This window comes from Stigmatopora nigra, chromosome 12 (genome assembly GCF_051989575.1).
Source record: "Stigmatopora nigra isolate UIUO_SnigA chromosome 12, RoL_Snig_1.1, whole genome shotgun sequence".
NCBI lineage: Eukaryota > Metazoa > Chordata > Actinopteri > Syngnathiformes > Syngnathidae > Stigmatopora > Stigmatopora nigra.
The window spans coordinates 8,548,641-8,571,794 of NC_135519.1; the positions used below are offsets into that span (position 1 = coordinate 8,548,641).

General features: G+C 35.8%; 1 protein-coding gene across 2 annotated transcripts; it reads left to right on the top strand.

Moving 5' to 3' along the window:
• The first annotated feature begins 118 nt into the window (after window positions 1-118).
• pik3ap1 (phosphoinositide-3-kinase adaptor protein 1) lies at window positions 119-23,069 on the top strand. 2 transcript variants are annotated; one of them, XM_077729713.1, is made up of 19 exons: window positions 119-206; window positions 12,000-12,037; window positions 15,565-15,668; window positions 16,974-17,405; window positions 18,028-18,269; window positions 18,332-18,476; window positions 18,664-18,806; window positions 18,889-19,021; window positions 19,466-19,662; window positions 19,750-19,897; window positions 19,969-20,031; window positions 20,109-20,330; window positions 20,409-20,459; window positions 20,837-21,012; window positions 21,090-21,162; window positions 21,243-21,398; window positions 21,548-21,618; window positions 21,696-21,784; window positions 22,388-23,069. In XM_077729713.1, exons 3-19 carry the CDS (start codon window positions 15,638-15,640, stop codon window positions 22,500-22,502), a joined length of 2,487 nt encoding a protein of 828 aa, XP_077585839.1. In that variant the 5' UTR covers window positions 119-206; window positions 12,000-12,037; window positions 15,565-15,637; the 3' UTR covers window positions 22,503-23,069. The 2 variants fall into 2 exon arrangements, with proteins under 2 accessions (XP_077585839.1, XP_077585840.1); XM_077729714.1 differs by lacking the exons at window positions 119-206; window positions 12,000-12,037 and adding an exon at window positions 15,269-15,459.
• Window positions 23,070-23,154: the final 85 nt, after the last annotated feature.

The window sequence follows — 23,154 nt, forward strand, 5'->3', positions numbered from 1 at the left end:
CAATAAAGTATGGTACATTTGGAGATGTATACACATCGATCCTCGGAGCATGATTTTTATTTAATTTCTATTTTTTGTTGAATTAATTACTAATGGTTGTTTTGGCCTTTACACAGGTGGCCATGGAAAGGGGACAAAGGTCATTACACATCACTTGTCTACCTACATCAGCCATAAAGGGAAGGCTTCTGGTGACCAACATCTGGGTGAGTGATACTGTTGTCCAAAATTCTTACTCATCATTGGGGATCCTGAGACATGTTTCATCTCAATTACATGTATATAATATACATACATGCATACAAACAATAACAAATGTTTTTGTTATTGCTATTTACTATAGTGTAAAACATAATTTTCAGTATGTTTGGACCTTTGGTGTAAATTTAGTTTTTTTCTTTATGATTGCATACTCGTTCAGACAAAAACATTTGGCACGTTATTGTCAGTGATGTATTTCCAAATGAGGTGAGGTCCATAAATCACAAGTATGCCTTTAACCTATTTTTGTGCCATATTCCTAGTGAGATAAGCTTCCTTCTATTGCCCCCATTGCTTTGGGCATGACATTATTATTAGGAAGATTAGCATGCAAATCTTGTATAACCCAGAGCACTGGCACATGCACATCTCGCCTTAAATTGCTCTTTCACACTCTTTCCCATTAAGTTTTCTTTTGGTAACATCTACAGTTTAAGACTGTGCTTTGTGTCACTAGAGGTAGAGCGAGAGTGAGACAGAGAAATTATGTAAGCTTATTAAAACTGTAATTTTTAGATACCACTATATTTAGTTCATTGTGCAATAGATTTTTTTTATCAGAGATATTATTATTTGTAATTAAAAATATTTTGCGTTTCAAAACAGTGTTGAGAGGTGAAAAATATAACATTAAATACAATCATATGAACCATGTAGAATCCTTGACCTTGTAACATCCTTGGCCTCATTATACCATAAATGACAGATCTTTCCAAATAAAGTTAACATTAAACTGGACAGATATAACTTTTAATATATTAAATGTCATCTTGATCATGGAAAATGTCAGTTATCTTCTAAAATATGTAATCATTAACTGCTACCACTCACTCAGCATTATGGGAGTTAAATTATGTGTGACTAGTTGATGAAAAAATGACATTTGAAGGTAAATTACATTACTAAGCTCTCACTAATGCAACATTATTTTGCTGTTATAGGTGTACAAATGCCCTTATTAATGACTAGATTTTAATGTAACTCACACTTCAATATACTGTCACAAAGATTCCCCGACCGCAACCCCCCTGTCTCTCTCTTTGCCCACACTTTCTCCAATTCATTATTTCCATCATTTCTTGGTAATTTGGAGTTGGCTGTTTAAAACTTGGAGTTTCTTATTAAGTTTTGACCATGGTGGATAAGAGTCAGGCCTGGAAGAGCACAGAGATAAACTAATCATCTTAAAACCCTAATTATTAGTATCTTGCTGTGACAGACTGTTTTCACAAGCCCACCAAATTGGGCCTCAAATGAAGGAAAGAAAATCTGCGGAAGTGGTAATAATTTTAAGTCATTTCGATCTGGTGTGGTAGAATTCATTAGAGCAGATTAGCACTGTGTGTACAAAGTAAATTAGATATGTAATACCAAACATGGAGGTCCTTGCCAATAGGAGGCAAGATGTAAAAAGGTGATAGTAGATATTTTAACACTATAGCGTGTATTGTTTGAGCCTGACTTCACAAAACCCTTGACCTTTGACCTTGGTCCTGAGCACAACCACATAGAAAAGAAGCTAATATTTGTAAGAATATTAACTTAATTTTGGGTGTATGGAGAAGGTTGGGGTGGAATTTGCATTGCAAGAAATAATTCACTGATATAATTACACCAGAAATTTGTGCACACAATTGTAAAATACATGTATTGCTTGACCCTGGTTAGCCAGTGAAATAAATCCTTCTTCTATAGCCTTTGTTAATTTGTTTTTATCATCTCCAAGTGGTGTTTGTGCAGGCAGTTCAATTTGCATGTGTAATTCGACTGTGCAAATTGACAACAAGTAGATAATTCGAGGAAATAGGCTAGGTGCAGGCCACTGCTATCTTCCCAAGCCTGTTCATTTTGAGGAACCGCTGAGGCATGAAACTCATACATCAACTATTTCCTGACAACGCTCTGGCTTATTGTCCCCTAAAATGTCATTAAAGCCATTATTTATGAAGCTAATTCATTTATTAAACCATATTTACTCTGACAGAATTTGTCACATTCTATCCCTTCCTGAGCAATGCTTTGGAACAATGTCTGTGAATGAGTATGAGTGAACTGTAGCAAAGTTTTTGACTCAACCATGTTTGAAACATACAATATAGAATGTTCTGCATTTATAAGGGGTTCATTATTTGATTGTTGTCACTTTTGGAAACTTTTCAGTGTAATTACGTACCTTTTTCTAGAGAAGTTGATTACCCAGCTTCCCATTTCCTTTTTTTCTACTATCCAACACAGCTGAGCAACAGCTGCTGCGGACTAATGCACCTATTTATTTAAAAAACACATTCCGTAACAGAGTGGATAAATGGCAATTGTGTGAGACAAAGTTAAACTGATCATGGTACGCAATACTATATACTTTGGCTGGCCTCACAAAATGAAGTGACGGGCCAGATTTGGCCCTGGAGCCTCAAGTTTGAAACCATGCATGAAACGGAAATTAAATTATTTTGCCTAATAAATCTCAAAACCGAAATCCAGATCCAAGTGTAAAATACAAAAATGCCCCAAAAAAAACTTGGGCTTAATGTTTTTACCCTTTCATGAAGACATTTTTGCTAATATTTTAATATAAAATAAACACCATATGATCCCAATACAAGCACTTTTTTTGATTATGCTTTACCAACATTTTTTCAAACATCAAAAAGCAGTAACGGAAATGCTGTTCCTGAAAGATGGGCGTAAGTCTCTTCCTTAATCTTACCTGTCACCCTAAAAACACTTACCACAGTGCTGATGAGTTGTGTATAAACTCTTTTACAATATTGATTCAGAGGCATGACATTCGAATTAATACGGATGTGTTAGCTGTCATATAGGCCTCCAGTCTCATTGGCTCCTACAGTAGTCTGGCAAGGTGGGGGCACTGAAGATAAGACTGGAGTATTTAGTGTGAAAAGGGTGTAAAAAGGATCAATGTGTAGGGTGGAAGACATGAGGTAGTTAAAAAAAAAGAATATCTGTGTTGACTGTATTTGTGTCAAGGCCTATTTTGTGCTCGATAACACAAATTACAGAGACAGCATGCTTTTCGACTTGTGGATACATTTTGAATAGCGCATCAAGGTACTGACTGTGAACCTGTGTAGCAGGCCTAGTGAGAGCGAAAGACTGCCCATGGAGAAAATGTGCTAACTTTGTCGCACTCCATTGAGCACCAATCAGATTTTAGAGCTTAGCAAGCATAAACACATTAAACTGATGAGAATCATCAGCACTCTTGTGTCAAATCTACTGTGCCCACCGGCAGAGCTCAGCAACAGCCGAGATTGTAAAGGAAGAAAATGCACGACTGCATTCCTCTCGAAATGTTTCACAGTTAATAGGTGATCTCTCTGTATGTTATACTATTTTAAGATATCAAAATGTTGTTTAGACACACTACGATTGGTTGGGGACCGATTGGAGGTGTGCTTTGCCTTCTGAAGACCTATTGACGACAAGGAAGTAAAAATGGATTGGTGCCATCAATAGTAGCCAATGAGTTAAATGAGTGCATGATGTGGATGTTTATTCTCATTTATCTTTTTTACATCTCAGGTTTCAAGCTTCTCTTTTAATTAATTGGACAATATTTTAAACTGCAAAATCACATGCCTCTATTCTAACTCTTTGCATTCAAGACAAAGCAAAAATTAGGCTGAACCATACCTTATCTCTCAAAATATATATATTTTTAAAATGCATTACTTATATGTACATTTAGTATGTGTTAATTGACTGACATTGACTAAACTCTTGTAAATTGTAACTGTATTCCTCCGAACATCCTATCATAACTGTGAAGTCAACGACCAATGAAAATCTACGATCCGTATGTGATGTTAAATGTGATCTTTGAGCTATAAAGATGGATCACATATTATACTGATACATTTAAATTGAAATCATTATCTTTCAAAGGTGAGAAGCCTTTCAACTTTTTTTGCCCATTTATCTCTGCTCTCTTTTTTTTCCAAATAATTATAGCCCCCATGCCTTCTGCATATAGTTTTACTGGAGCCGACTGGATTGGCATGAAATTAGCCCAGTTTGAATCTTTATTCGGTTTTATTCAGATTTAATCTGGACCAGCCTGCACTAGCAGACTCTGACCTTTTAAATGAAATGGACTACATATTCATAGGGTTCACTTGTATGGTTGATTATAGCATAAGATGAAAAGTGCCAGCTTTCTTCTCTGTAGTTATTCAAATTTTCCTGTTCGAAACTGGAGCGAAAATATAGTACTATTGAATGACTATGACTCTCTGCACACTTAAGATGTAGGAGACAATGAAATAAATTTAAACCCATCCTCAATGCATGTATGCAAACAATGATTTAATATTTGATGGTGGTAGGTGGGAATGGTGTTGGCCAATCTGAAATAAGGGTGTGTATATTTTTGGGTTGAAGCAAAGTGAATCAATTCAAAAATGAGAAATATTACCTTGATGATTTAATTATGATAATAGCATCCATTGTCGAAAGCTTAAATGCCATCTTAGACTCAAGAAACCTTGTGGATGAATCTAAATAAATTGCATGTTCGTTATTGTGGAGGCAGCTTTACAGGTAACACCCTATTATAATATTATCCTTATTATAGATCAGACTGTAATGGGAAATAAAATGGCTCGCAGGATTCAATCGTAACAAGAAATAATTAATTGAAAAAATGCTGTCCATAGTAAAGGTTATAATTTATGGGTCTAAATTTATTTTCATATTGAAGCTGTGGCAATAATATTTTTTTGAATGTCACAATTAATTGTCTCCTGGAACGATTTCATTATTTTAAGACATGAAACACCATAAAGGTAATGCTGTTTGTTGACTACAATTGGAAAATCCTCAATTTTACTTTAATAGTATATTTTTGCTGTATGTTTTAACCCCAAAGAGGATACTCATTTGATTAATTTGCTGCCGTTGACGGCGCTAGGCGTCCAATCTATTTTGACCTTTCCCAGTTCGTTTAAATAAGGTACATTTAAAAAAAAAATCAATTTAGTTTTTATTAAATGTAATCTGAATGAATTTCTTCTTAATTCCATTTTCTTTTCTTTGAATTGTTTATTCATGAAAAAAACTATGGTCTTTAAATATACAATAATAAGTAGTAGTTTGGGACTCAGATTTTATTAGCTTGTTTACAAAATGTTACCTAATGGTTTAATGGTGGAGACGTCATAGAGAAATTCATTTTTTTTTGTATGATTTTCAATAAATCTACAAAAACCTACTGCCAAATTTACGGTCAATGAATCACTATACTGTATTTTATGGTCCCACCACCACCACCACCACCACCTTTTTTATGGTAAAATTCTGGCATCAACGGCAGACATTATTTTACCAAAAACGTGCCTCATTAGATTTCATTTTATTTTTCTAGTGTACCGTTAGAACATTGTAAGTTCATACTACGGGAGCAAAGAAAAAGGCACCCATATTGTCAAAAATTTTTTTTTCACGTAAAAAGAGGGGGAGAAGAAGTAGGAAATGGAATGCCTTGCCTTCCTCATTACACTGCTGTCATTTACTCTTCATCCCCCGTACTCTTTAGTGGCATTAAGACGGGATGTAAATTTGACAGTTAATGCTGTTAGAAAATGGCTAGTTCAAGAAGGGCAGGAATTAGAGATGGGCATTAGGCGCTGATAAGCTCCTTTCCTCTGCCGCGGCGGCTGCTTAACATTCATGGGAAAGTCATCATCAAACAACGTTATCACAGCTCTGTTGACGGCTGAGAAACATCATCACTATGATAATTTTTTTTTATAGCTGCGAGCCAAAAAAGCTCTCTTTTATTTCAGCGGTTTGTTAATGAGATAGGAGCTTGTTGGTATGGGCAAATGCAAACTTGCCACTCTCCAGCGTTTGTTTGAGTCCCCCAGCCTCCCTCTTGTGCTTCCACTGCACCTCCTCCACACTGTTTAATGTGTAGGGAGGTGCAGGAGGGGGGGCATTTATGTGCTCCTTTCCAAGTGCTCTGTGTGCATTGCTGAAGGAGGGCCTTTATGTGTACCTTTGCAGATCAGGCGCTCAAAGAGAGAAAAACATGGTTATATCAACAAACGCTCTCTCCTAACAGCCCTGTCGCTGGCACCTGTCACTCACCTGGGATTTCACTGCACATCTTGAATGGGCAGACTCATAGGCTTATTGAGACTGAGTAAACTCCTAATGCCATATCATTAATTTGCCTATTATAGCTAAAAGAGCTCCTTCAACGGAACTTAGTTACTTTAGATTCAAACCAGATGCATTGTTTATTCACATTAGTCGCTACGTCGTTGATCTGATCCGCCACGTCATTCGGTTAATTGTGTACATTCAATCAAATTAAATCAAGTTTACCGGTTTTCAATTGAAAATTGAGGACTGCTTAAAGCAAAGAATATTATTATTTTTCCCTTTAAAAAGGAGAAATGTAGGAAATTTTAAAATGATTAATCCAATTATTATGTATTTATTCAATGTTATTTTAATTTTTTGTTTTATTTAAAAAATAATTGAAAAGCTGAAAATAAATGATTTAGTGTTTTTGCCTTTCATAAATGGTAAAACAAATAATCAGAAAGAAATGAACATCATATTTACAATTTTTAAAAAAGTAATGTTTTTAAATAAAATGTAAAAACAGTTTTCAAATAAAGAGGCTAATAAATGAGGATATGGATCATTTTCTTTGGTCAACAAAATCTTAACAATTTGACTATTATAACAACTCTTGACTTACTTGATAGACAATTTGCTGTTGTTTAGTGTATTTGTCGTGGACTGGTGGAACAAAAATGTTACAATGTGACCCATAATAAACATAAATTTGGCACCCTTGCTCTACAGTAGAAATGCTCTGAACTGCAGTTGGAGGTAGTATCTTTTTGCTGTGCTGTCACTGGAATCATCCAAATATGCACCAGCTGCCAAGGCTAAGCGGCTTTTTTATGGATAGCAACGCAAACTGTGGCTTGTAGATACCACAGTCCGATTTTGGTTTTATCAGTGTTTGTGGAGTGCGTTTGCAGTGATTCAATCTTTGGAAATCCTTACCAGGGGAGATGACAGTTTATCATTATGTTCTCATGACTTTTTCAACTTTGTTTATGCGACAGCTTGTTAGCTGAGGGTGAGCTTTTGAGATGATGATGGCACTAAGTCTAATGAGAATTTACAAAGACAGGCAGGAAGTCAGGAAAGATACAATTTCGTTTTGGGACAGATTTGAAGTACTTTACTATTGTAGACTCCCAAGTCAAAATGGATTGGGTATCTATTACCATCAGTGGCTCTAATTGAGTTAACCCAGTTGCTTAACTAAGATTTATTTAGAATTGTTTCATATTGGCCTAATTGTACGTACTGTAAGCGATCAACACTGTGAAACGTATATGGCACATTGAACTTTAAGAACGGTTTCCCTATAAGAACACCACCGTCAGCCCTTGCTGCCATGTGAAAACCTTTACCCAATGAAATTATCTTTGGAAGAGATGGAGATTATCCTTGTGGAGAGAAAAATCGCTCTTTCCGCGGATAACTGTCTCATTCTTCAGCTTCTCTATAACCCAGCCACTATTTGGCTTCCTGTATTTATGATAATGGAATGTAATTCTGTTCCTTATTGACATACAGCAGTCTTTTAACCACATAAATTATTCTCTTTTTACCCCTGCTCTCGTATTTGAATCCCATTCTTAAAATCCCCATTTCCTCTCATCAATCTTACATTGCATTTTGTGATCCCCAATTGCCGTTGCCCTCGTATGGTTTACACAACCTATTCGTCACATTCAATTTATTTCTGTATTTTGGTAAATAGGACTGGATTAACCCATTTGAAATAGTTACTATTTAGACTGAAGTTAATCTGGTATACCCATTAGAAAATAAACTTTGCTTTCTATAGAAACCCAATTTCTTTTTTCCAGAAATACTATTAAGTACATTTAAACCGCAGCAATCTGTCGCACTCTGGTAAAACTTCATAATGTATTAAGTCTTATCTATCAATGAGTGCTAAAGTAACTTGTTGTTGTCAATATCAGGGAGTTAAAATTAGAGCCAGTTAATTCAGATGTTACATGTAACAATTAGGAGGTTTAATATAATTCCATTGCAATATTAGTTCTTACGTGTATAGTTTCGCAAGCAAATCCACTCGTTGAGTTGAAAATAAAGCGGGCACATCAAAGAAATAAAGTGGAGAAGCAAGAGGATTGGAGTTAACCAAATACATTACACACTTATTAAAGTAATTTTCACTTTGCCTTCTAGACCTGTGCAAAAACACTCACTTTTTCCATTGTACTCTAAGGTAGGCTGTGTGGAGCTTTTTTTCCCTTCCTTTGTTAACTTTGAAGTTAGCTGAAAATGTATATAGGTGGACTAGGGTGGCATCAAATAATCAGCAACTTCAAAAAGCATGCTGCCACTTAGCACTCCTACAGCTAATGTCCCCAAGACATTCAGAATGGAAATTATTCAAACTCATTTAGTGGCACCAAATTGGTCTAAGTTCAATCAGAAAACAGACTGACACTGAATGAGAAGTGCAGCCTAATTATACTTGTTTGTCAAATGAAAATTTCATTTGGGCAGAAATGAAACCTCCGAGCCACTACTTTTAAGGTGAGCGCCGAATTGTATTATCAGCTAAATGCAGTAAAATCCATAATCATATGATGATAATGAAAATGGAGCCAATGTTACATTCAGGCTTCCAATGCCTTGGGCATGTGGCGATAAAAATTAAGTACCATAGTCCTCTGCCAGGCACGCTGACACCCGGGCTGCTCTTTAGCCTCTTAGATGTGTTTTTGCATTTTAAAAACTTTATCAAGCCGCTGATGCAATGTGGAAAATGTCAATGTGAAATGCTCTGAAGGCAAATTGGAATTTCATTAATGGTAAAATTATTGCTTTTGACTGATGTATTACTATGCTTGTTAAGAGCTGGAGAGCGGAACAGTAGTCTGTCCGTATGTTCTGTCGCTCTTTGCTCCGAGATCAACGAACTCGCCAATGCTAAATACTAGTGATAATTTGCGTGAGTTTTTAAATATCTAATCCATAGTGGAGTCCTGCTTACTGAATTTGCTTTTCAAAAACGGAGACGGCTCTCAGCATTATTGGATTGGGCATTGCCGTAACGGAATAGCATCACACATAGAATAGCGTAAGCTCCCACAGAGATAGTATCACCACATACATGTAACCTGTTTATTGATTTTCCTTGTAATCCTCTGAGTGATAATGTTGTAAGTGACACAGGTGAAAGATGTAGTAACAGCTTGAATAACCAAATCCATTTTTCTCAGCCAAAATGGGACAACAGATTAGCATAAACGGAAGACTGATATTTTTGTTCGTCTCTAAGGCATGGATTTGTGGTTCTCACTCAAGCAGTTTTTTTTAATTTGATAAAGTTAGGTTTCGTTGTGAAAATGTGGCATTTTTCTTTGTCTTGACATTTGTTCAAGCTAATAAAATAAAATTTGTCAAAGTAGGAGGTCAAATTTTCATCATGCATGTAATTACAGATCTGCACAAGCGCAGGAATGAACAAATCGACCTATTTATTCCAGTAGGAATTGTTGGAATTAATAATTGGAATTGTATTTAATAAGCATCCAATGAAATGTTAATATCAGCCTCTAAATTTAGTAAACATGGGTTTATAGTAGATGGGATTTTTATTAATATTTCATTTTTAACTATATATTACATTACTATATAAACTACAGCCAGAAGAGTTGATCTTCATTTTGCACAAACTCTGCTGAAAACAGCACATGCACAAACCTCTTCCAAACAAGAGAGATATCACTGATCAGATGGTAAATTCCAGTAAACCATTTCCTTCAGTGTGCTTTATCTTCAGTGGTCAGTTTGCAGCAGTACAACAGCTTACAGACTCACACCATGCACTGTGGACATAAGCTTTGATGAACTGACTGCTAAAGCTTATGGATGTTATATTTCACAGTTCATATCAGCTTTTCAATGCGTCACGTATTGCTAAAAGTAATACTACGGACAAAACCTACTTGCACGCAGTATTTTGATACTGACTTGTGTCAGTAGCCGAAACCTTTTTCCTATATTTTTATATACATCTATCTATCTATATACAAGTCATTTTTTGGTCTTGACCGAATAATATCAATATTAATGTCAAATGTCAGAGTATTACATTAGGTTTTAGATTTGGATTTTCCGTCATCATTTTAAATTTCGAAATATTTTGCTCTTTTCATTATAGCTTAAAGACCCAGTTAATGATATTAGAAGCAAACTTATTTCAAGGATTGCTATGAATTTAGAACAAAGAGTACATGAGGAGCACAGATCAAATCCTCTGGATTTGTAGTGGAACTCTGACCTCTTGTGCTCTTTAGTGGAAGCACAGACCCAAGCTTTTTACTCTAGAAAACCTTGTATTATTCTAGGAAAATAAATTAGAAATAATTTCATTTTTTGTTATTATTCATTTTAGCATTTTTTTGTCATTCATTTATTTTCATTACCCCTAATATGCTTGCAAAAAAACTGCTACGCAAATTGTGTATGTGTCATGGAAATCATTAATAGGTAGTCTTCACCCATGTGCTGAAATCATAAAATGTAATGTGTTTACATATGGAGTTATTCATCTATGTTCATTTGATGTCACCTCTAATCATAAATATATGATTAAAAGACACGTAAAGACATTGGTAGAAGGTGAAAAGCTTTCCTATTCCTTGAGCCATTGTGAATTCATCACATGAATCAATCTTTGTCAACCCAGCGAATCCTAATGAAGTAGAAATGTGTCACATTTGCTCCACAATGAGGATAAGTGGCAAACTTTGTCTGCAAAATGAAACTATTATCTTCAACTAGACGAATAGGGACTCAATGTAAAATAAATAAAAGTTGCACTTATCTGGTGGACAGTGTGATTACAGAGCTGACATCCAAATTGACTGTCTTATCATGTTGTAGTGGTTTTCAGCTGAGCGGAGACTGTAGATGAAAGCAAAATAATCTTTAAATAGGAGTTAAAGATGGCTCCTCGATAAGTTCTTCCACAACAGTTTTGATCAATGAAGCATGCATTCAATATATTGCCTATTTAGATATGAGAGATAAATTTAACAGGTCCTGTAAATGATTCATAAGTTATATTTCCTTCATTATCTGGCAAGGACGTGATCAAGTGTTCTAAAAAAGGCACATTTTAAACATATTGTCTGCAATATTCCAGTCCAGTTATTCACCACCTACCTTTCTGTTCATTTCTGAAGTACATTTTGCTAGATTTGTCATTATTTTTCCAAAATATTCCCATCATCTTGTTGTTTACTACTAATCCAGACAGCACTTATTTTTTACAATTAGTATACTACTCTAAGTAGTGCAGCACCACACACGTCTATTGTGGCGAGCGCATGTCTACAATCTGCTGAATTGAATTTGCTGCAGGCTCCTACGACAACGTTGTCAGGTGGGAGCCGCGCTTGTGGAAAATGTCAAAGCTATTTCCCTCTTTACCAGTCAATGCATTGCTTGCTTAATAGTAATTGGATTCTTATCCTCCTGTTTGCTCATCGTTTCCTGCTCCTAGTTATTCCATTGCCTAAACTCCATTTAAAGTTTAATAACATTTTAGAATAGTTCCCATTCAGGTAAACAGAATCTGATTACCTAGATGGATTGAAAATATATGTCTGATGCTAGTTTATTTGCTTTATTTATTCTAGGGGCCCCCTTTAAGGATGGTTTAAAAGCAAACAAATGGGTACGTCTTCTTCCTTTCTTTTCTTGAATTCTTTATGTTCTATTAGCCTATCTGTGTAGGGACTCAATTTTCTTTTTACCGTAAAGTGCTTTTCTCCTAAAAGCAACAAAAAAAAGAAGTAGTGTGATCGTTTTGAATTTCTTTCACCATGCCTTTCATTGTGTTAAAGCACTTATACAAGTGCATACCAGCTGCTTAGCAAATGAGGTTATAGTATATCCTCTTCTACCTACTTACTGTAAATTTCAATAATTTGTTGGAGGATCCCATTCGCCATCAGTTTATCATATTATCAATGACCACTCAATTTCCCTCTGCTGCTACTTCTCAAACCCTGACCCCAGGCCCTATTACAGTCCTGTAATGAAGTGCAATGGAGTGGTAATTGGTCCGCATTATACCAGATCAGGTAACATTAGACTTATTTTCTTATCACAATGAGCCCTGCTGGTGACTCTCAATGAGAAACCAAACACACTCTCTTTCTTTTGCAAGCTATCATCCAAATAACATTTGAACTAGAGACTCCCCATTTCAGTTTTCCATTTCAAGATTGCGCCCCGTCTCCCCAGATCGGGCTTTATTTCGAGTTTTCCCCTACTTTAAAAGTCTCCCAAACAAATGGCACTAGCAATAACCTGAAGTGTTCTTAAGATGGGGAAGTACAGTAAATGAGAAGGTCAGAAAACAATAATAGCTGCAACATTGGAAATACAACTCCTTTTTTATGTCGACAACTTCTTGGGATTTTGAATGCCTGATCTAATCTTGCTTTTAAACTTAAATTTATTCGGAGGCCGGTAGAGATACCTTGACCAAGTGTAGGTATTCCACAAAAAAAGGTTTCAAGCTCTCAAGTATTGAAATAAAGGGCAGGTAAACACATTTTTCATTTCAAATGGATTAGACTTCCACTATAACAAACTAGTCATTTAAATTCCCATCTAAAGGATAAAGAGAGCCGAATTATTGGACATCTGTCAATTGCAATGACATAATTAAACTACTAATTATTTCATAAAACAATAAACACTTAAAATGCCATTGAATTAGAGAGGGGAAATCTAAACTAAATAAGAATAAACAATTATTAATAATTAAGTTACCATTTTTGAAGCATAACTTAAAATACATTTTGCTCTGAGCCAACACATTTTTGAGCAGATGCTGTGTGTAAGGAAAAAAAATAGATATTGAGATTGGATAACAAGATTAAAATAAAGGAGCAAAATATTGTCTTATTAAACTCAGGCTGTAGGGATTTAGCTTGAGCCACCTAATAGATAGTGGTTTTAAAGGAGACCAAACAAAAGGTAACGGGACGGTCATGCACATGGCGTCTAATAGCAGGGTTATAAAAAAAATTAGGGGATTCGTTTTCCACAGGAAATTGTTCTTAAATACAGGTCATGGATCACCCTGTTCTTCACAAGGAGCTTCAAAAGCCAAAGAGTGAACTTTTGCCACAGTCATTAAAAGGTCGCCGTAGCAGAAGGTCAAAGTAGAAACCAAACTAATTGTAGAACTGGAGAGTTGCAAAGCTAAGTAAATTGATGTCACGGTCTGGATTTATTGTAAGGCAAGTGAATAGCTAGCTGTCTTTTGGAACTACCGTATTAGGAAACTTTGATTGAGGCCATTGCAAATACTCAGGTGATGCCAAAAAAAAAACTACACCAAACTATAAATATTGAATTGGCTGGTGAACATCTTTTTTTGGGCATTGAATTGAGAACTCTATTTGGTTATAAAAGGTAGCTTCAAAAAGAAATGTGGCGGTTTGGTGGTTGAATGCTGCCGAGAGCTATTTTATGTATTACCGCAGAATCTTTAAAGGGTGCCAAAAAGATCTGGTTATCTAATGCAATTGCTGTGATCATCCGCGATTTCTGTGTGTTCATTGGCTTTCGCCTTGTCCAGATATGAAAACATCATTCTGAAGAAAATGTTCCACTAGTGTAGCCTTAAACACTTTCAACCACACATAAATAAAAAAAAATGTGTTTTACCTCAGAAACCACATACAGTCCAAAGCTTCACTGATTAGTTAAATTGAGGCTTTCATATAGCTTACTTGTGCTCAAGTAGCAGCGCAATGATGAAACTTTAATAATTCAGCTGCCGCAATATTACGAAAATGACTGTATATGCTGTGTAATTTACTTTAATAAACTGTAATACTTGGAGCAGTCAAGGTAGGGCAAAGAAGCCAGGCCTCTAATGCATCAGTTAAATGCTTAGGTTTTGGTTTTTAGTTGTTTTTTTTACCGTTTAATGTGTTATGTTAACACAATAAAAACTATTAAGTACTATTACTATTAAAAACTAAAAAATATTAGAGTTCGGGTGTTAAGTTTAATGATATTTAACTTTTTGACTGCTAGTATCAGCATCTTTAATTAATTTGAACTAGGAAGGTTCCGACCCTGCAAGTTTAAATGGATTTAACCTCTCCTTGAATTACAAAATAATTTAAATTCACTTTAGAAAAATGTAGAGACGAGTTGAAAGTTTAACTGTTAGAAATAAGACATTTGTAGGCATTCATTGGCTGTATTTAAGACAAATAGAAGTGTCTCAAAAGGCATTTTTTGCATTAATAAGTAAAATTGATTTGTAAAATTTTCTTTGAAGAGCTGAATTATATTTTTTTAACGACTTGCACTAAGTTTTTACACTGTTGTCACTGAAAGGAATTCACTACCACTCTGGTAAATGATTTTTTGCTTCCCTCTAGTGTCGGTTTTATCTTGGTGACATTATGTGAGCAATTGTGAGAAATCTGGAGACCAGCATCATCTATCCAAAATATTTTGTAAACACAAAAGGTTGTTTGGTAAACTATATCTATGTTTATCTGTGTTTGCTTGGTATTGGTGTGTTTGTCTTTTTATTTTTTTGTATGTGAAAAAGCCTCTCTTTTACCTCTCCACATACCTCAGTGTATTACTTCCTTAGAAGAAAGCTACAAAAGAAAGTAATGTACCTTTACACCTCTGCGTTAATGTAAGAATAAAGAAAGAGATTATTAATAACGAGAGGGGATATGTTTGTAATTTGAAAAAGAGGAGGTGATTACATTTGGGGGAAATGAGCTCAAAGATGGCAAAGGTCAGAAAATGCATTTAGCTATAACTTCCTTCATTCACACTTAAAGGATTGGCCCAATCTACCAAATAAGGAGATGCTTTGAAATTGGCTGCTTAGGTTGAAATCTGTTCGACTTTAATGCTTGACAAGTTGTTTGTATTTTTCTTATTACGGTTTGTTTAGTAATGATAATAAATTGAAATTTTAAGAGATAACAATAGTAGTATAGTGTCGCTCACACACAAAATGACAAGTGCATGAGTGTCACTCAATTGTTGCTAATTTTAGTCATGTGTGCTGTGTTTCTCACTTCAACTGTTTCAGGAAGTGGGGTGAGTTTCTGAAATCAGGAAACTGAAAGTTTCTATTGATATAACATCAATGTGTGAAAGCCATCATTCCTTTTTTGCCGAACCCAACAACTTTGCTTGTTGTAGAGAGGAATAAAAGACCACTTTTTCAAGATATGATCCTCGTAATCTGATTGGACACCTTCAAGACACCCTAGCCATGGACGATCACATCTCTTGTGGTAAATCAGGTGAGTGGGCCAACCTATCTTTCTGTAATAATCCATACTTCAAGATCTCATTATTTTGTCACACCCTGGGCCAAAGCTAATTTATTGTAATGTGATTTATTGGGAATTTCAAGGAATTAATCATTATGGATGGTTGCAGCAAATGAGGAAGAAAAACGTTGAGCCCTATTTTGAGGTTAAAATCATGAGTCGTTTTTTCTTTTTCTTGGTCTCACAAGTTGGACTGTTGATGGCGCATGGCAGCAGCCCATTAACAAATAAAGTACATGTCAACTCTCTCAGCACAGCCATCAGTGGCAAACTGTGATGAAGGCGATTACACGTGTTGGGTTTCATTCCCAGTTAGCGAGCACAGAGGTGAACTTGACCTGATTAAACACTTTAATGAGTCAAACTGAATTACCCAGACTGCTGTTGACACAGTGCAGTGCTTGTCCAATTCCTTGTGGACTCTTGTGCACTCAAATAGCCAACAGTTCGGACATTCATGCTCAAAGCCCACTCACCTTGACATTCCACCGCCAGACAGCTGGTATGTTGTCGAACATTACCTTGATAAACATTAGTAGCGGCTATGGGGAAATGAAGGCATAATATCACCACTGTATATCATTATCATAATATTTGTGATGATTACAGGGATTTGCGATAAACTTTCAATGGATTGGTGAAATGAAAGAGCCTTAATGCAAATTAACACTTACATTTACAGGTTTATGGACTGTCATTTACTACATATCCCCTCCAGAGGATTATTTTGATAGTCGGTTAAACACAGATTATAATAAAAATAGCATGTCAAAACCTGTTTATATTATGATGGTCTTAATATTTTTGATTGAAATGTGGATTAAGAAACCCAAACTTTCATTAAGATGTAGTCCTCGATGAAATGAGTGAGAATTAGATTTTTTGTATTAAAATATAAATGAAAAATAAATACCAGTTATCAAAAAATATGTTATATTAATAGGTGTTTATTTTGCCTGCTGTTCCCTATTTTACTATTACTTTAATGTACCATGTGTGTACTTGGTTTATGATCAATTTTTAAAAAAAATCTCAAAAATGTGACTATATATTTTTCCCAAAGTTAATTAATTAAGATTATTAACTACTCTGATTATGAACTGTAAATTTAATATAGTAAGTTAATTTGGCCAATAGACAGATACCTGAACTTTTTTTTATATTAATTAAACATAGATTTTCTGTACTTTAAATTTGTTGAATGAACATTTTTTTAGTTTTTTAAACTCTCAAAAGAAACAGTACGTCATCAACATTTTAACTCTTTTTCTACAGTTATTCCTGCATCCCTCTCAACGTACAAACTACTAATTCTGCACACAGCCGAGGCTCAGGAATGGGCAATGTATCTGAAGCAGATCCTACAGAAATCCTCTAAGATGTTCCGCCAAAACGCAGTTTGGCTTCACACCGTTCACCCAACTGATCAGCTCCACGAATACAACTTTGACCATTTTGTCACTTTCAACTGTGTCTTGTTGCTCCTCAGTGGGGCATTCATAGACCTCATGTCTGAGCCTGAGCTGCAGAGAGCCCTTCGGACGCTGCTCCACCCATCACATAAAGTTGTGGCGTTGTTATGTGGCGTGTCCGAAGAAGACATCATGACAGCGGATGTCTTTGAAGACTGGTCCAGCTGGAGGAAAATGCACGCTGAGGATGAGCCTTCTGTATACGTCTCCTGCATATTGGAAACCATCACTAACAGTAGGCCAATTATTTCATCAAGATAGTTTTTCTATGTTGTAGACTTACCATGGGGAACACAATTTTTCTGTAGCTGGATGTAACAACCTTTTTTATTTTTTAATTCATTGGCTGTTACTGACGGTGACAGTCAAAGAATTCATTCATTTATTCTCTGGACCGCTTTATCCTCATTAGGGTCGAAACTCTAGTTATGTTCCAATAACACACAATAAATGTAAACAGTCACTAATCTTGGAGTGCACAATTCAAAAGTGATTTCAGTTTATGAACAAGAGATCCTGTTTTTTATTTTATTTTAAGAACCTATTACATGCAGAAGATTTTTGCTTGTACCATATATTTAAAAATAAATACAGTTACACTATATGAGCAAACCACTAGTTTCTAATTCTGACCCATGTGACCTTTGATCTCAATTACCTCAAAACAACTGACCTCTTCTGTTTCAAACAGCAAACATATCCTGAACGCAAACAAACAAACTGAATACATGCTCAAAAGGCAGAATTTGAATTTTCCAAAACAAGACAGCACAGTTATCAAACATAAATCAACACATTTTTTCACCCATTGTTATTCCTCCTTGCCTGATTTTGTCTTATTTCTTTTTTATTTAAAGGCAAAGTACAGGCTGAACAAGTAAACAAAGGCATAGCCCCCGAACAGCTGCACGTCACAAGGGCCTGTGCAACAAGAGAGTCCAACTCTAATGAAAAACAGGAAGTGATGTCAAAGGATTGTCAAAAAATAACTTGGAAGGACGATGAACGTGTGCATGCAGGTTTTTCAGGAACCAAAGAAACAAATGCATGTGCACACATCAAATGCCTCACTGTCCAACCAACCCGACTTCTAACTGGGGTAAGCCTATTATGCCAAGATGAATATTTTTCAGACTACATTGATCTGCTTCTGTCGTTCAGGTGGACCACACCCTTTTCATCATCTTTAATAACAAAATAGATGAGCTCCCACTATCAGAAGTAGAGTTTTCTTCTGAAAATAATTCAATTAAAACAGTTCCAGGCACTGTTGTGAATGAATACACATTAAGTCTTACTGCACCTGGTAAGTTGTTTTGGAATTTAATATTTCTCACTGGTGTATATTTTGAACATTTGTATTATAAAACTGGGTTAACCTGTTCTCTTGATAATAATCATTTTAGTGTGTTCAGTGGAAAAGTGACTTATTTGAAGGGACTAGTGAAAAGTATTTGAAATCACTTTTTTAAATAAATATATGTTTTTGCTAGACATGCCCGCAGGTGTGGTGTCCCTCAATTTGTGCTTAAACCAATTACGTATAAACCTGAAGTGTGTCACCTACTATACCAACATGGGAGAAGTGAGCCGCTGTCTTGAGAATGCTGCTGATCCTATACATTTCCTCTGCCAGGTCAGATTTGTGTTATATAGTATTCAGTTTCCATGTTATTTTGGTATATTTTGATATTAAGTCTGTTTTGTTTTTCTTCCAGGCTTTCAATTTAGGGGCCAACTCAATTGACATTTTGGACAACATTCTAACTGACTCCATAAAATCCAAAATACCAGCACAAGGTCTTCAGATGTTTGGAATCAGACAGACAGAGGAAACTAATATGGAAGCTTGTGAGTGCAACATACCTATTCTTGCTTCACTGTTTGAGGGAATTCCTTAAATGAGTAAATGAGACAACTCCATCCATATATTTATATATATTTATTGTATTTGTTATTTCAGAATTTTCAATGTTAATATGGAAGGCATAAAGTACATTGGCCTATTGCATATTTTTTTGCAGCTCAGCTATTGAGAGTTTGTACATGGTTCAAATAAAGTAAATCTATAATACAGACATTTAGTAGTGATTGGATGTATGAACAATGTCATTTTATGCAATTAAAGCTCAACTGTGTTGACACATTACAATTAACCTTACCACAAAAAAATATGGGTTAAGAATTAATCTCCAATTTAAATTATTATTATTTTTAAATGGGGCTTTCACACAGAGGCGCCTGCCATGTTGACCTTTGTCTAGCAGACCTCATAACTAATACTTTATTCTTCAGATAAACGCAAGGAAGAACTTCCCACTCTTCTCCACTTTGCTGCAAAATACGGCCTAAAGAAGCTGACCAGTTTCCTCCTTCAGATTCCCGGAGCGCTTCAAGCTTACCGTGTGATGAATAAGAATGGAGATTATCCAAACACGTTAGCGGAAAAGAGTGGCTTCGCTTCTCTCCGGCAGTTTATTGATGGATTTGTTGTAAGTCCAAAAATGAGCTGCTTTATTGTTTTTCCTCACATTCTGACTGCCATTTGTTGATTCAAAGTTTACTGTACCTTGGCACAGACTGCAGCATCGCTCAAATCTCACAACCAGTGTCCAAATGAGGCAGGTGAGGACTATGAAATGATGTCGGCCAGCAAGACCTCAGACTCTCCTAGCGACATGTATGAGTCAATGTTGGGCATAAATCCTGGCTGTGCAGATGACCTATGTAAATATCTTTTTATATATATATACATTTTTGTTCATATTGGACCAAGTGTGATCATATTGCTCCTCTAGATGAAGTGATGACTACAATAGGTGAAAATCCAGTAGAAGCTATGCTGAGGACATTTTTTCAAGGTGAACAAACTTTAAATATTGGCCTAAAAACTGTGTGACTAATGAACATAAATTGTTTTTTCTTTTATGACTCTCAGCAAATCCTCACACCAGTGAAATCCAGGATGAAGTACAGCAAATCCGAACCATTGAACTGAATGAAACTGACAACGAGTTTGACATGTACGACCTCTCTAGTACAGCCATATATGATACTGTGTATGAAGCGAATGTACCCGCCCTGTCCCGGCCACCAGCCCCAATGCCCAGACCTGACATTGAGCCTGATCGTGAAAAGCCTGTTACCTATATTTCACGTGGTACTTTACATTTAACCTTTTAACCTTTTACAAATTCATTTTGCTCCTACGTTGTACCATTAACTCTATTTTTGACAGTGTTTTCAGATAAATCCAAGTCCCAAAGTCAAAAAGCGGATTATCAGGAAGGTATATATACTTAACTAATTGATCTACATCACATTTTAGTTGAATTTTTAAACATTTGGATGCTTTTAACTTCCTTCAGTGTCAAACGAAGTTGCAAATTATGTTAAAACTTAAGTCATTCACTAGCATTGACAGTCATAGACATTAAATTCATTTCACCTGGAAAAGCTGGCACTGAGTGATCATGTTAAACTGCCATTGACCGCCACAGTCTTCCAATTCAGTATCTCTTGAGATCATTTAACCGCCACCAATCTTTCTTGCCATGCATTTGAACCTGTAGTTTTCCTACGTGTAAATCATCAGTTTTTACAAAATATTGAACAGCCCTTTTTTTTTCTTCCCCCAAATGTATTTTATATATCTTACGATGGAAGTCACCATGCCTATATATGAACCTTTTGCTGGGATGAAAACCCCTGGTCAGCGACAGCTCATAACCCTACAAGAGCGGGTCAAAGTAGGAGAAATTACTGTGGATGAAGCTGTCCGTGAATTCAAAGCTTGGCAGATGGACCACGAGAGCAGAGCAAATTCAGTGCGCTATCAACAGGTAAAATGGTCACAATCAGTGAAATAATTATTTATGGTCGGGGAGTATTGCAACTTGCTTGTGTTTTTGCACTTTAGGATAATCTGAAGCGTTTAAGAGAGAGCATCAACAAGCGCCACAATGAGAGAGACAAGACAGGAAAAGAGTTTGGTAATATCTTCCATGGATGTTTAAAATGGCATTCTTAAGACAAACTTATTAAAAGGATGATATTATGTCTCACTTATCAGAATACAACATAAGTGCACCACTGCAGAGAAACTCCTTTTGTGGAGCTGAGTGTGCTGTTTATGACGGATCGCCTAGAATGGTGCATCCAACTTCTTTAACAGCTCATTCTATCCAAAGAGGAAACTGGAAGACAGGAAGCACATCTAGTACATCCAGTGGGTCTAACTGTCATGCTTACAATAGTTTTCTAAACAGTACAAAAATTGAACGGCATACATATTATACCTGTCTTGTATTAGACTTCAATCAATTTAGTATATGAGCCTGATGACATCATAACTGAGCATATTTTCCTTTACATCAGGTACTGAGAGCAACCGTCTCAGCACTCACAGCAATTTAAGCTACAGTAGTGGGACGGATCCAGATTTGGAGGTACATCCTATGAAGGCATTGTTTGTTCATCTTTTATCAATGTAAAGGTTGCAATAATCTTTTTTGGGGGGTCAAAGGACTCTGTAGAAAACCTCCCTCTTGCGCAGCGACCTTCTGAAGTGGCCCATCTAATTCCACCCAGAATTCCTCCACGTAACTCACAAAGGTCAGTCCGATCATGAACATAGTATGCCCAGTTAAAAGAATGTCAGCATTAACATAGCAACATGACATTGGATACTCCCAAAATACAGATAGGAATATATATTTTCACAACAATATGCGCCAGTTCCCATTGAGATATTTTTGCTTTTTTAGTCCCGCTCGCGAAAAGTATCATTTCCTGTCATAAAATGAGGACATTATGAATATTTCAGACAAAACTTGCGAACTTCAGCTATTTACAAGAAATGCTTTGCATGCTGTCATATAATTCAGCTCCCGCCACTTTTTTTTTTATTGTCTTGGTCATCAGATGGGCGCTAAGTAGTTTGACACTAGTCAGAATTGTGAGTCATAGTCAATCATGTTCCTCTTTTTTACCTATTAATGGCATCACACATCTGCTACAAGAAGAGTAAAACCTGAGAACTTCTGTATTTCTATTGTTAATGTAAAGGCAGCATATTTATTTTTCATTTATCATTTATTTAGTTTGTGCAGCACTTTTTCACAGCTACTTTTAAGTGCTTTAAAAAGTTTATTTGTATTCTTGGGTATAGCCCTAATTCTAATGTAATTCTTGCACATATACCACCTTGTTTTACAGTGAGTCTGATAAGATGTCATACAAGCGCTATATCTCTTCCCCGGCCCCAGCACCTCCTCAAAGACCTCCAAGACACAACAATCCTGCTCCTCCTGTTCCACGTCGACAACGTTGATGAACGTAAATTGACCCATACCTAATATTACCATTTAATTAATTTTAAGTACTACATAGCAAAAACTAGAATCTTATACTGTGATATGTGGGATTAAGAGCCACATTGGTTGTCTGAAGGTTTTTTGTCATGTCTATTTTTATTGTGATTTCTAAAGTATTTATTTTAGACAGAGAGGCAGTCTTTGTGCATATTGCCACTGGCAATTTGCATTCACTCTGTTTCTATTGCTGAAATTACCAACCATTAGTGTTGCATCGATGCCATTTGGTAGTGAGGTATTGACAAACTAAATAATGATTAATTTTTTTTCTTTAATATTAAATTACAGCATATACATGAATATAAAGTCATTGCTATCACCACTTGGTCAGACACCCTTAACTCAGTGGCTACCATTGATGGTGCCTAAATGTCCGATCAATTTATAATGGTCATTGTCATATAATTCAGTAATATTTGAAAACATAAATACTGAACTTCATACATAGGAATATATCAAGGGAGTCGTAACACACACGATATGTTTGTTGTATCTACTGGTAATATTTTGTTTCATAAGCATAGGACATTAACTTAAAAAATAAATCCAAGTATGTAATCATCAACATCTGAGCTGTGTGCTTTTATTGTGAAAGGCTAGAGGTTCTAC

Excerpts from the sequence above, each read along its gene's own strand:
- pik3ap1 (XM_077729713.1), top strand. The coding sequence starts at position 15,638 with ATGGACGATCACATCTCTTGTGGTAAATCAG. Across the intron at positions 15,669-16,973 it reads CATCTCTTGTGGTAAATCAG|TTATTCCTGCATCCCTCTCA; the intron begins GTGAGTGGGCCA and ends CTTTTTCTACAG. Across the intron at positions 18,270-18,331 it reads CAACCCGACTTCTAACTGGG|GTGGACCACACCCTTTTCAT; the intron begins GTAAGCCTATTA and ends TCTGTCGTTCAG.